This window comes from Ursus americanus, chromosome 3, assembly GCF_024610735.1.
Source record: "Ursus americanus isolate L20-20 chromosome 3, mUrsAme1.1.p, whole genome shotgun sequence".
In the NCBI taxonomy this organism is placed as follows: domain Eukaryota; kingdom Metazoa; phylum Chordata; class Mammalia; order Carnivora; family Ursidae; genus Ursus; species Ursus americanus.
In genome coordinates, this window is record NC_142129.1 from 97,683,961 (window position 1) to 97,697,373 (window position 13,413).

The 13,413-nt window shown below is 47.2% G+C and overlaps 1 protein-coding gene across 1 annotated transcript; it reads right to left on the reverse strand.

Annotated features, from left to right (window-relative positions):
• Positions 1-3,437: 3,437 nt before the first annotated feature.
• FIGNL1 (fidgetin like 1) lies at positions 3,438-8,230 on the reverse strand. The gene is made up of 2 exons (XM_045788513.2): positions 8,208-8,230; positions 3,438-5,648 (listed from the first exon to the last, which is right to left on the reverse strand). Exon 2 carries the CDS (start codon positions 5,634-5,636, stop codon positions 3,606-3,608), a length of 2,031 nt encoding a protein of 676 aa, XP_045644469.1. The 5' UTR covers positions 5,637-5,648; positions 8,208-8,230; the 3' UTR covers positions 3,438-3,605.
• Between the last annotated feature and the right edge of the window lie 5,183 nt (positions 8,231-13,413).

Consider the following 13,413-nt stretch of genomic DNA (forward strand, 5'->3'; position numbering starts at 1 on the left):
TCACACGACCCCAAGTTCACGTCCTGAGCTGAAACCAAGAGTCGGACACTTAGCTGGCGGTACCACCCAGGAGCTCCTTCCCAGTTTCTATCATGAGCCAAATTACTAACACTGAAAAAGGTAACATTTATAGAACTGTGTTTTTTTTGTTTTTGTTTTTGTTTTTGTTTTTTTTGTATTTAGCAGAGTGCCAGCGCCTGGTACTCTGTAAGCACTTGTGAAATTGATAACTATTTGGTAACTGATAACAGAATAGCAAATCTGGGTGTGTCTTAAGGATTATCTAATACAACATCCTGATTCTTAGAGCTAAGAAAGCAGTCACCTGAGGGGGTATTACAAACAGTCCACGATTAGTCATTGCTGTTTTATAAGGCCCATTGGTAAGTTTTATTTAAGGACAAGAGTTAGATGTGATGACTCATCTATTGTCATAAGAGGCCCTCCTTCAGCCGGGCAGCTGGGGCAAACTTTAAACAGCTGTCTCCCTGCCCTGCTCACCACCAACTCCAGATTTGAGGTCAAGAGCCAGGAATCTCTGAAGTTAAAAAAATGTGTCAAGAGAGACAAACCAAGAAACAGACTCTTGACTCTAGAGAACACACTGCTGGTGACCAGAGGGGAGGTGGGTGGGGGGATGGGGGAGACAGGTGATGGGGATGAGGGCGTGTACCTGTGATGAGCACCAGGTGCTGAAGGAAAGTGTTGAATCACTATATTGTACACCTGAAATTAATATTACACTGCATGTTAACTAACTGGAAGTTTAAAATTTAAATAAAAACTTAAAAAAAAAAAAAAGTATCCTTATCTAACCTGCCCTTTGCCATGGACCTGGACAGAATCCTGTCTTCCAATCAGTCTCTGGAGGTGGATTATAAAATGTCCCTTAAAAACACTGGGGAGTGATTCTGGACACCAATAAATAAGACTTAAAGAGGAATAAGTGGAAAATAATAATCTGGGATTGATCAAAAAGTTCTTAAGTCTTGAAGAGAAACAAAACTAAAAGATACTTCTTTTAATTAGATTTACTGCATAAGTTTAGATGACACAGTATCTGTAATCAAAGACAACTATCACAAATATGAAGCAGAACAAGCTAGAGTAGACAGCCTCCTAAAGCAGCTGAAAAGAAAATGATCCTTTGAAGCAATGAAAGCAGAGTCAAGGCAGACAGACAGAAGGACACACTGTGTTTGAGCCATCAGGAAGCAGGGTTTTTAAACCTGCATCTTACCCTCACTCTCCAACAAGATAGGCACAGACGTCCTCACGTTAGCCGTGAGGCTGAACACATCCGTGGCCTGCGGAGCCAGGCCCCAAAGCCCAGGCGCTGTACTGGGACGCCACCCATCAGGGGTCAGTGTGGAGGCGGACTTCACAAGTAAAGTTTAGAATTGAGAAAATGAATTAGAATTTCAAAATGGGGGAAGACCACAGACTGGAACACCATTTCCCAAATACACATCAAATGAAATTAGTTGTAGGATACATTTTAAAAGGACTAATATTAAAGATTCCACTGTATTCCTACTGACACTTTTAAGGCACGGATACACAAGCCAAGCGAGTTTATGCATTGGTACAAGGTGTGCGTTTCCATGAAGCAAACGGATCCCCCTCAGATACAACAAACCAGGTTGGAGCCCACTTCTCTAGTGACACGATGGTGGAGACAGCGCAGCCCCAGACAACCGTCAGGGAGAGAATCCAATCCCAGATTTTCGTATCTAATCAGAATGTGGAGATAAAAAGAAATCACATCTAAGTTTCTGGAAGTTTCCCACCCAGAGGCCTCAGAAACATACTCCAAGTCACAGAAGGCTGAAAGGAAGAACGCCTCCACGTGGCAGAAGGCAGAAACGTCCACAAAGTGACTCCCCAGCTCAAACTTTCTTCCCAGCTTCAAAGTATCTGCTGCATCCTTCCTTCCAAGATCTGAGTCCCATGTGAACAGCGCAGACCCTAACTCGGGAGCAGTGAGTTCATAGCCTAAGAGACACGGGGTCTGCCTGATCCAAGCTGAGCTGAGCCACCTGGGTACTTCCTCTCGTACATAAGCTAAGCTAAATTCCGCAAGGGACGTGGCCCCGTGGCTGACCAATGAAGCACAAAAATAGAAGGCGGGCCAAGAATATAAATTAAAACAACGGTCTCAACTCACCTATTGAAAGTGCCAAATGCGCTCTCTTCAATACACTGTCAAGAGAAAACCTGAGAACTTGAATGTTGCCTGCCTAAGACCCAGGATTTGTGTCTGCTGTTCACTGCTCTGCCGTCGACACCTGGAACACTGTCCAGCATCCAACTGTTTGGATGAATGAATGAAGAGGGAATGCTAACAAAGCTGCATCATGGCCCCGGTGACACGGTAAATGGGGACTGTGGCTCAGCGCAGGTGGGAATCCGTACATGCATGACTTTTCCAGGGGACAGTTCAGGACACATGCCAAAGGCCTTAAAATTGTGCATCATCCTTAACGCAGGAACTTTACTTAAGAAACGTGTTTATTTTTTTCAAAAAAGATCATGAAAGCAGTCACTGTGTTTCTGTGTACAATGAACAAAAGGGAAACCACCTACCGTGCTGCCCTAAATGCCCCCAGCAGAGGACCGGCTAGATTATGGTCCATCCACATGATGGGATCCTGAGGGAAGATGTAACACAGCACGTTTCCACGGGAAGTGATGGTGACATAAAGAAAAAAGCTACAAAGGAGAATGCAGTGCAATCGCTCTCCTGTGTGGAAGAAATGACACTGTGTTCCCCAGAGTGGTGGGATGACAGTGGTTTTTACTCTCTTCTTGCTGTTTGTCTCTCTTCGCCAATATTTCTACAATGAACATGTTACCTTTAAAGCAAAACGGGCCATTATAAACACCTGAAAACATTTACTTTTGAGACCAATGCTACGGGCTGTGAAATAGCGTCAAATGAAATATTAATTTTAAACATCGTCTGCCCCTAGAAAAACACAGCATCCTTCATCTTTTGATTCTGCGGATACGTGTCTGTTATCAGATTACACAGGACTGCTTGTGAATGTAGAAATAATCGAAGAAAGCGGTGAGCACTTAAACCAGAGCAAACCACTGGACTTTCACTCTGGCATCTGGGAACATCATAAATCCACTCAACAGCAGTAAGAGAAGCTGCTTCCAACATAAACCATGACACTGGCCAATGCTGTTACATGGTCTTCAGAAGAGACCCTTCCTCAACGGAAGATGCCCACCAATCAGATGCCACCTCAGACACAAATGAGATTTTTTGGTTTCAATTTGAGCTCACCATTTATGATATTGTACATCTTGAAAAGACAGACCGCTTTGAGACCTTAGAAAAACGTTCATTCACATTTTGTACAAACAGGCTCACGGTGAGGTAATACCTGGAAGAAAACTCACGCTTCTCGTAACACAGGCTAAGTCAACCAACTGTAAAATTTGAGCTACTGTTACTCTATTTTATTTGAGGTACGGAATTCAAAGCATACACTAAAAGTACAATTAGTAAATTCCCAGTTTCCCGTGCCAGAAAGTGGGAAAGGCTGCATTACAAAGATGCCATCTTTACATTTCAAGTGTCCTGTTTGTCCCCTTTACTTCCCACAACCAAAAGTTCTGTTCCAGTTCTCATAAAGCTCTAAATCTTTAGGAGACACGCTAGGTCGCACGGTTCTGAAGGCATTCTCAAAATCAATATACGCTATTGGTCGAACCTGATCGGGTGTTATCGTGGCAATGTCAACAGTCTGTAAACTGCGAATGGGCCCGAGAGACGCCTCTCTGCAAAGCTGTGTCATGTCAGCTCCCGAGAACCCATCAGATTGCTTCACAACCAGTGCAACGTCCTCCTCACTGAGGCAGCACTGCTCCTTGGACATCAGATTAATCACGATCTGTTTCCTCGCCGAAGCTTCCGGGAGCGGGATATACAGCCTTTTCACCAACCTTCTCCGGGCAGCCTCGTCAATTTCTTGTGGCCGATTGGTTGCTCCAACCACTAGAATACGATCTTCAGAAGATGTGGTTGCTCCATCTAACTGCACTAGAAATTCTGTTTTTATCCTTCTGGAAGATTCGTGCTCACCATCTCCTCGTTGAGATAACAGGGAATCAATTTCATCAATGAATATCACAGCTGGCTGCTGACACCTTGCCACAGCAAACAACGCACGGACCATTTTCTCCCCCTCACCTACCCATTTAGAAGTCAAAGAAGAAGCAGAGATACTGAAGAATGTTGCCCCAGACTGACTAGCAATGCACTTGCCGATTAGAGTTTTACCAGTCCCGGGGGGCCCAAAGAGCAGAATTCCTTTAGGGGGTCCTCGTAAACCCGTAAAGATGTCTGGCCTCATCATGGGCCATACGACTATCTCCTTTATTGTGGCTTTGGCAAATTCTACTCCTGCGATATCTTCCCAGCTTACTGGTGGTCCATGATCCATAATCTCATTCATAATAAGTTCAATCATCTTTGGCTCCAAGTTCCGGAGACGCTCATCGACTGGATGTGCCGGCTCTGCGGGTCCTGCGCCGTTAGCCTTATACTGCATTCCCCCATGCGGATCTCCCCCATCTTGCTTAGGTATAGGAGGAACGAACTTCCCAAATATTCCTCGGGACCTACTAGCTCCTAGAGACTTCTTTATACCACCATATGAAGACACAGATGCACGCTGGGGTTGGTGGTACTTTTTCTGCTGATCTAACCATAATTGTTCTTTTGCAGTTTTAAAAGTAGGCAGGCTACTCTCTTCTCTTGGGGCATTGTCTTCTGTTTTACTAAAAGCCTTATTCACTATTGGGGTGGAAAGGGCACCAGTGGTGCTAGAACCATAAAACACTTTCCTTTCCCGTGGATTTTCACAGCCAGAAGGCAAACAAGACTGAATAGATGAGAACATATTTAGGCCTATGTTGGCTTTTGGAGAGCTGTTATTTTCCTTTTTGACATTTCCAAATAATGGTGTGGCATGGATTTTTGCAGTGGCAAAGTCACCAAACGGTGTTGAGGATGAAGGACAAGTCTTACCGGAGTTACTCAGCACAGGTGGCTGGGCTTTCTGAGGGCACTTTGAAGGACTGCTGTCTGGGATGTCTTGGGTCCCCTTCATATCAGAAGCTGAGTTAGTTAATGGGTCACTCTCCCCAGAACCCCCACAAACACTAAGTTTAGGAGGATCGAGGACAACAGCCTCTTTATGGATTACTACCGATGCATCAGCAGGTGCCATCAGAGAGTCTCTGGATTTTTTGCCAGCTTGCATCATCTCCTGTACATTACTCATTTTGAAAACATTATTTATTGACAATCCAGACTGCCACTTGTCACTGTCGGTTTGCTGAGATCTTGCTAAAGTTAAAATGCTTTCCGCGTAGTTATTCAAGCCAGTCTCAACATTGTCAGAATCAATAACTGCAGAATATTTCTCTGCATATTTTCTGAAGAGTTTGGTGGCGCAGACCTGGGAGAGCTCAGCGTTTGCCCATGCATACTGAATGCGTAATATCTGCGCTCGGTACGCATCTGCCTTCTGTCCTGGGGTACATATGCCAGATGTAATTGCAAAGTAATTCTTCTGCCATTCACTCAGGTGCACAGACCTGGAGCTGGAGGCCTGCATGCTGGAGGTTCTCTAACAAAGGACACAAATGAAAAACAGTCAGTACCAAAAAGAAGGAAACAAAGATATAATATTGTAAGCATACTTTCAAAATCTCTGCTCATCTGAAGGAAGGTATAATGGACTTCTCACATATAAGGATAGAACACTTAAAAGAGAAATAGCTAGGTAAGCACAGATTTCAGGCATTCAAGACAAAGACTTAATTGATAATGCTTTGTTATGGGTTAAATGGTTTTAGTTATATCATTTCCCCTGCAAATGGGGAAAACATTCATAAGGCTTAGATGGAAGGGGTCTCAAATTAATCAGCAAAAAAAAGACAACACGTTAGAGTAATGGAACTGCAGACAAAGCAGGACACACCAAACCCCCGGGGTTCAGCTCCATCTCTAAGAAAAACCAGATGAATGATGTGCCCAAGTACCTACTGCTGGGCCCTCAATTTGATCTGTAAAGTGAGACATCATCACAAGAATTGAGTCAAATAAAGAGTATGAAAATATTGTACAAAGTACCATTCCCATGCCTGCTACACAAATGTACAAACTAAGGCTGGGAGCTCATCGGAGATGGCAGAACCAGCAAGCAGCAGGGCCGGAATTCACCCTCAGCGCGTTCACACACAGAGTGTGCAAGTCACCGCGCACAGGCCGCTCCTTGATGCTGCCACCAAAGGCCACAGCAGCATGGATCATAACCGTCAACAACCAGCACGCAGCAAACGTTTTTAAGGACTTCCTCATCAATGAGCACCGAAAAGAGGATGCTCCAGAATCTCTCACAGTTTCCCACTTCCATGTGAAGTATTAACAAGTGAAACTGACCCTATAAACGATAATATGAGAACAAGTCTGCTCAAGTAGAAACACTCTAAGTCTAAACAGTCGGCTAGTAAAGGGTTCTTCTCTCAGGTTATTTTTATAAGCCTCCTTACATCTAGTTATTTTACCATGATTATAGGTGACTGTAATCATATTACTAGATGTGTACAATTTACCTCTCCATCCACAATTCAACTGTGTAAGAAAACTTCTAAGTTTCCTAGGAGTACTGCAATAAAGGAGTGTTATAAAAACCAAGACCTCCTGTCTTTTAAAATCTACCTCCCAAATTGCCTGTAAATATGGCTTAATAATCCATAGGTTCTTTTAGTACACAAGTAATACAGCTGTGTCTCCCTTAAGACCCTACAAAAACGAAAGGCCCAGTGAGATTCTAATTTGCTTCAGGCAGTAAAGCTAAAATTAACCAATCCAAAGTAAAACTGACTTCTGGCAAGCCCTTCATCCCTCTTTCCACTCTACCATTTTAGTTTTTAAGACTCTTTTAGGCAATGCTGGAAGTGAGGAACTGAGAGGTGACTTGGAAAACATCACCTTTCTCATCAGGGTGAACACCCTCTTCCTCTGCACAGCTTCATCTCCCTTCATCACCTGCAATCCTAGGATTCCTCAGCTCAGTGCTGTTCACTGTTCCCAGGACACCCTCCTTTCCTTTCCACCTTCACCCTTTATTGGAAATTCACCTCCCAAGTCTACTTTCTGTCGACTCAATCATTTACCCCACAAATGTGGACACGGACAGGCACAGAGCTGTCCAGCCCTGGCCAAGGACACAGCCACTGTCCCCATTACCAACAGTCACTTTCTTAAGGCATTTCTTCCACCTAAAACTTGCGGTTCGTTCACACATATGAACTGCATTTCAATCTCTTTTTTTTATTTTGATAATTTTCTGCTTATTGTGAGGATGTGGGATTTGTCTAACTAGCCAGTTGGCTTCTGCAAACAGGACCTATCTTCTATTACATCTCTACTCTCCCGGTATCTGGAACAGGGTATCCACTGGAATAAAAACTACTAAAATCCTGCCAGACAACGGGCCGGCCCTTTGTAAGACTTTCTAACTCACAGAAGCAGAACGGTGTAAGACCTGTCTTCTGGCTCTCCCGCCCACCAGTCAGGACCCTGAGCACAATTCCTTAAGTTCCGTGTCAGGAGCACAGCAACACGACTCCGCTCCCAAGGGCTCTAAGTGCTGCAAAGCACTCAGCACAGTTCTCAGCATTTAGAAAATACTAGAACAATTGTTAGGCGTCCCCCTTCCTAGCAAGGACCCCTCCAGGTAGGTGGGCGCCCCGCCCCAGCGCCAGCCGCAGGAGCAGCCCGCCCATTGTCGGGGGCGGGGGGGCGGCTCCGCCCCCAGAAGACCACCTCCCAAAACCGGCGGAGGCCGCGGGCACGCCCCCTGCGAGAACCAACAAGCCACCCGCCTTCCCCCATCCCGCCCCGGAGACCCCTGCCCGACCGCCCGCCCCTCCCCCCCGTCCCCCCGCCTCTGCCCGGGCCTGGCCCGCCCCTGCCCCGGGGCCCATCGCGACCCCCGTCCCCCTACCCCCGCCCGCTCCCTCCGCAGCGCCCCCGGCCGGGGCCTGGCTCCTCTGCACGCACCGTCCCCTCTGCACCCCTCACCCCAAGCCTCGCCCCGGCCCGTGGCCCCGCTGCAGACCCTCACCCCCACCTCCGCCGCGGCCCCGGCCCTCCCGCGCTCCCCCGCCTCCCAGCCTACCTGCTGCCTCCGAAAAGCGCGGGGCCCGATGTGCGCCTGCGCGCTGCTTACGCGCTCGGGCCCGCGGCGTGCGTGCGTCCGTGGGGCGCGCCGGAGGGGGGCGGTGGCTGGTGAGGATCTGGGCCGCGGCTGGCCGTGTGGGGATCAGGCTGGGGTTCGGGAGGTTGATGGTGAAAGGGGACGCGGCGAGAACGCGCGGGAGTGTTGGCAAGGGTGGGGGCGGGCCCGGGGGGATGCGGGGGGGTGGGGGCGCGCTGGGCGGGGGGCGCGGAGCGGTGGGCGGGGCGTAGGCGCGCGGGGCAGCGGGGGGCGGGGAGGGGGCGGGGAGGCGGCGGGGGCGCGCGGCAGGGCTCCAGACGGGCTGGCTGACTGAGGGTGACTGGAGCCTCTGAAGCTGGTTAGCAACGACGGGTTCACAGAAAGTGATGAATATCGTTTCATTGCACCTGTACATCCTGTTCACCGCCCTCCGAAGTAAAGACTAGGGACCCTGCGGGTAGAGCCCAGTTCAGAGGATTCCCGCAGAAGGTGCCTTACCTGCGCTCCCCTGGGCAGCTCAGGGACCGCGGTGCAGTTGCAGGCCGGGCCCAAGCAGGTGGGGGCACGGTCAGGTCTGCTGGACTAGGGGGAAGTGGGGGGGACGGCACCCCTCGGAGCAAGTGGAGGCCGGGTCCTCGAGGGCCTTTGGCCTTGCCCCTCTCCCGCCCCATCTGTTCTCCAAGTAAGCAGGTGGGTGCTGGGCAAAGGTTACCCACTGGCCAAGAAGAGGACTGAGTAGAGGAGCATGCAAATCGACATGCATTTTTAAGGCAGAGTAAGGGAATGGGAACGCCTGCTCTGAGTCTGGCAACTCAGATCTATCCCTTGGCCAGCACTCCCCGCCCCCTCCCTGGGCTCTTTAGGGACACTTTCATGGAAGGAAGCCTTCGGAAGCACTCCATTTTTGCCTTGGACTTTGTTTTGGAGCAAGGCTTCGGAGAGCAGTGGCATGCTTAGATTAGTTTAGTGAATTGTGCCTTCAGACCAAGAAACAGAATAGCCACTGACAACGACCCGTGCTGTCATTAATGTTGTGTCACATAATTACTCTGGAGACAGTTCCGGGTCAGATCACACGCCCTAAGGATGTCCTGAGGGTACATACTTCCATTCTGCCATCTTCACCCCCCCATCACCACCCGTGACTTCCCCCTCCAGGCTTGTCACCTCACTGTTCCAAGAGGGCCCTCACAGTACAAGGATCACAGCCTCACACAGACCCATTTAAAGTGGGAACAAGGGGCCAAACTAAGAAAGACCTTTCACCACCGAATACTCTTTCGGGAAAAGGAAGAAGACTTTTTCCAGAAAACCCCAGTAGCCTTCCTCTTCCTCTCCTTGGCTCACTAGTCCTGGGTTATCCCACTTTGAGAATATCTGCACAGGGGAGGGGGAAAATGACAGCACGTGACGTTTAAATGCAAGATATGAGGAAATTCGATGCAAAAAAATTTTTTTCAAAGACCTTTCTTCTAGCAGTTTTTTAAATGGGCATGAAATAAAAGGGAGTGGACAATATATTTTTTTAAATAGACAAGAATCACAAGGGAAACTGCTCACAATTGATTTCTCCGCTTAAGTAGAAATAACACTTCATTCGAAAGGTTCATAATTTATTAGCTAATTTTCTAATTATCATAATTACTCAAAATATACAAAATAAAAATGAAAGAAAATTAAAATGAAAACTGTTATCTCCAGGCTGACTGGATTGTGTGTTTACTAGTATAAACACTTGTTTTTTCTACTTGTATATTTAGAAGTCACCATATGCTGTTAGGGTAATTGGCAATAAATTTCCTAAATTTGAATAAATATTGTTAGCGTAATTGGCAATTTTTGGTGACTTTCATCACTAATGTTTTAATGATAGCATTTGGAGAATTCGTAGAAAACGCGGTCTTACCCTCCTAGGAGTTTTTTGTTCAAATACTGAATTACCATTTATGGTCTCCAGAGCTTTTCAACAAGTGACATGAGCATTGCCATCTCACTCTTGTGCCTTTGATACCAAAGCATTTCCTAGTCCAGCAGTTCCCATCGTCCTGCATAGCCGGCAGAAGTGTAAGTCACTTCTGTACTCTCCCTGAACAGCCTCCTCCTCACCTATGAGAGGGGCGTAAACTTCTCTAACTCAGAAGCTATTGTAAGGATTAAAATAATATGCGATATCATAAATTATCAGAGCAGCATCTGGCATAATGCAGACATTCAACAGAAGGTGTGATGTGTCCTGTACCTACTGCTGTATGAATACTATTATTGGGATTCAAGCCCTTACACTGTATTAAGACATTTCCTCATTTACAAATGGGATATTTTAGAATACTATCTAACACTTTAGTGTAGTATGGAAGAGTTTCGTACTTGAGCTAGGCAGATAACCTTTCCTTCCAAGACCATAGCGTATGTTCTTTCCACTGGGTGGAATTTTTTGAACCTGCAAGAGAATCGGTTTCCACCTACAGCAGAGTGCCAGTTCTTTGTGTGAGGGATTCTGGGAGATGGCTGCTCATTTCCATATTCATGAATATTATAAACATGGTCTCAAATAAACGCCAGCAACACACTTCAGTGATCTCATTTGTTTTTGAGCAGAGAGAGACTGTGGCCCCAAATAATGTGCATCCCTGTGTGCCAGGAAAGTTACTTTCTTTAAGTTTGAAACAGATGTGTTTGTCAGTGTGTGGGGGTGGTAGGGAGACGGACGGCTTGAGGACAGAAGCAAACAGGACAGGAGTCAGGTGAAACAGCCCCACCTAAGCTCAGTTCCTTCATGGCCGGATTCCTGTGTGTGGCTGGATTCTCACTGACTGCAAGGCTGGCAGCTCGCTAGCTCCATGATGAGGCAGTGGTCCTGCCCTCTGTCAGAGAAGCAAGACCTGCATGCACTTGGACAGTCCCAGAAAAGGCTTTCATTGGCCATGCTGAACGAAACACAGGGGCCGTGGGGAGCAGCTTTTGGCATCACCATGGTAAACGGAAACAGGGCAGGCAGAGCAGTAAGGAGCAATCTGCTTTGGTCATTTTTTACTAGGACATCACAGCCAACCCGAGTCAGCACCCAGTTCTAGCTGCTGCTTGTCTGATACCATATAGGCTATGGGTTGAATTGTGTTCCCAAAAGATATATTGAAATCCTAACCTCTGGTATGGAGGGCTGTGATGATTTTTGGATATAGGGTCTTTGCAGATGCAATCGAGTTAAGATGAGGTCATACTGGACGAGGGTGGGTCTTAATCCAATGCGACTGATGATTTATAAAGAAGAGAGGTACAGAGCAGAGGCGGAGATTGGAGTAAAGCGCACTCATAAGCCAGGGAGCAAGCATCTGGGACCATCAGAGCTGGAGCAGCAAGGAGGGACCCTCGCCTGGAGGCTGTGGAGGCAACATGGCCCTGCAGACACTGTCATTTCGGGATCCTGGCCTCCAGCACTCTGAGAGAATAAATTTCTGTTGTTTTAAGTCTCCTAGTTTTTGGTGCTTTGTTCCAACAGCCCCAGGAAAGTAATAGACTGTACTCTGACGGGTTAGGGGCAGGCTGGTGGGGTAATTAAGAGCATGACCCATGGAGTCAGCTTTCCAGGGTTCAAATCCCAGCGCCACTGCACAAGAGCTACATCCAGGGATCTTGGGGGTAAATCGAGTTGCTCTGCTCGCTGAAGCGTGTTCGGATGAGAATGGCCCTAGTAAGCACCGCCCAGATGCCGGGCATTATTAAGGTGAGGTAAGCCTTTTGCTCAGGACAGGTTGTCCTGGCTAGAGCTTGTCACTGAAGAAGAACCCGTCCTGGGATTGTGCTTCCAATTTCTGTGCTCCTTAACCTTGTTGTTTGATCAATCAGCCCAGCTTCTCTGGTCTTCCTAGACCCTTGAACCTCAGACATGGGAGAGGGCTCAAAGGTGGTCAGGTTTTCTTTCCCGTCGAGGAGTTTCCTTTACCACTTGAATAACTGCAGGGGGTGGAGAACTTACTGCCCGGTGAGAAAGCATGTCCTGTGCGCTCACAGCCCGACTTTTGAGTTCTCCACGTTGAAACAAAATCTGCCTCCCTCGGTGTCACTCTTTGGAGGTTCAAAGACTCTTCATACAAAAGGGAATGTACATTTGAAGACGGGCACGAAGTCCTCTCTCTGAGTCTTTCCCCTGGATAGCCTTCGTTTATAAACCTCCTCATGTGACTCGGTTTCTCTCTGACGGCACCGGTGGGCGATCACCATAAAAGGCAAGGTCTGGGGTCTGCATTTTGAATGCCCTTGGGCCCATGTGGTCTCGTATAAGTGAGCTCACTCTCTTTCTTCCTCTTCTCTCTTCTCTCGACCATCCATGTCAAATATCTCCGAGAAGAAGGACACAAGTTTCTCTAAAATCGTAGTTCCAGATTGATCCAATTACTGCAAGGGACCTATTCTCACAGTGCTTTCTTAATAATTTGTTTCTATTATTTATGACAAGTGGAGGTGATAGGAGGCAGCACAGAGGTGCTGAGGAAAAATTTTGGTATCAAGTTCAGTAAAAAAGAAAAAGCAAAACAATCTCTAATATTTGATCCTTGGGGATTTACACGATTTGAAAAAGCAATAAAACAATCATTAGAGCAAAAAGCCACCAGGCAATCTGCATTCCTGCCCTCAAACACAGGCTTTCGGGATAAAATATCAGCAGTTTCTAATGTGCTGAGTCTAAGGGACTCGCGAGTTAGGAGCACAGTGACGAAGTCAGTGGATACTTTAAACCTGCCTTCCCTCCGGGTCTTTTCCCCTTACAATGAGCAAGGGAATGCCCAGTGACATCCCACTTCTCCTTTCTGTCTTGGGCATTTCCACAGCTTCCACAGTTGAAGCTCCTTTCAACATTGGCGCATAGTCAGCCTGAGTCAGTTTCTTCGGTCCCAGAAAGTTTTGCTGTTTGTCATATTTTGAAGAAGCGTATGATTCCAGGAGATTTTCTTAGTGTAATACAATAAGAACAATATATTCTCGGGTTTTGTCCCTGATACCTGATGCAGAGCTCCGAAATCCCTGGGAATGTGTGGGTGACAGGAGCCTCTTTTGCTCAAAATGGGGTGACTCTTGGTTGGTCCTGAGATAGAATCAAGATGGAGGCTGGACACCAAGAAGACTGAGGCGTGATTAGAGGGTTGTAACTTCTAGTCCCTCCTCCTGA

Excerpts from the sequence above, each read along its gene's own strand:
- FIGNL1 (XM_045788513.2), bottom strand. The coding sequence starts at position 5,636 with ATGCAGGCCTCCAGCTCCAGGTCTGTGCACCTGAGTGAATGGCAGAAG.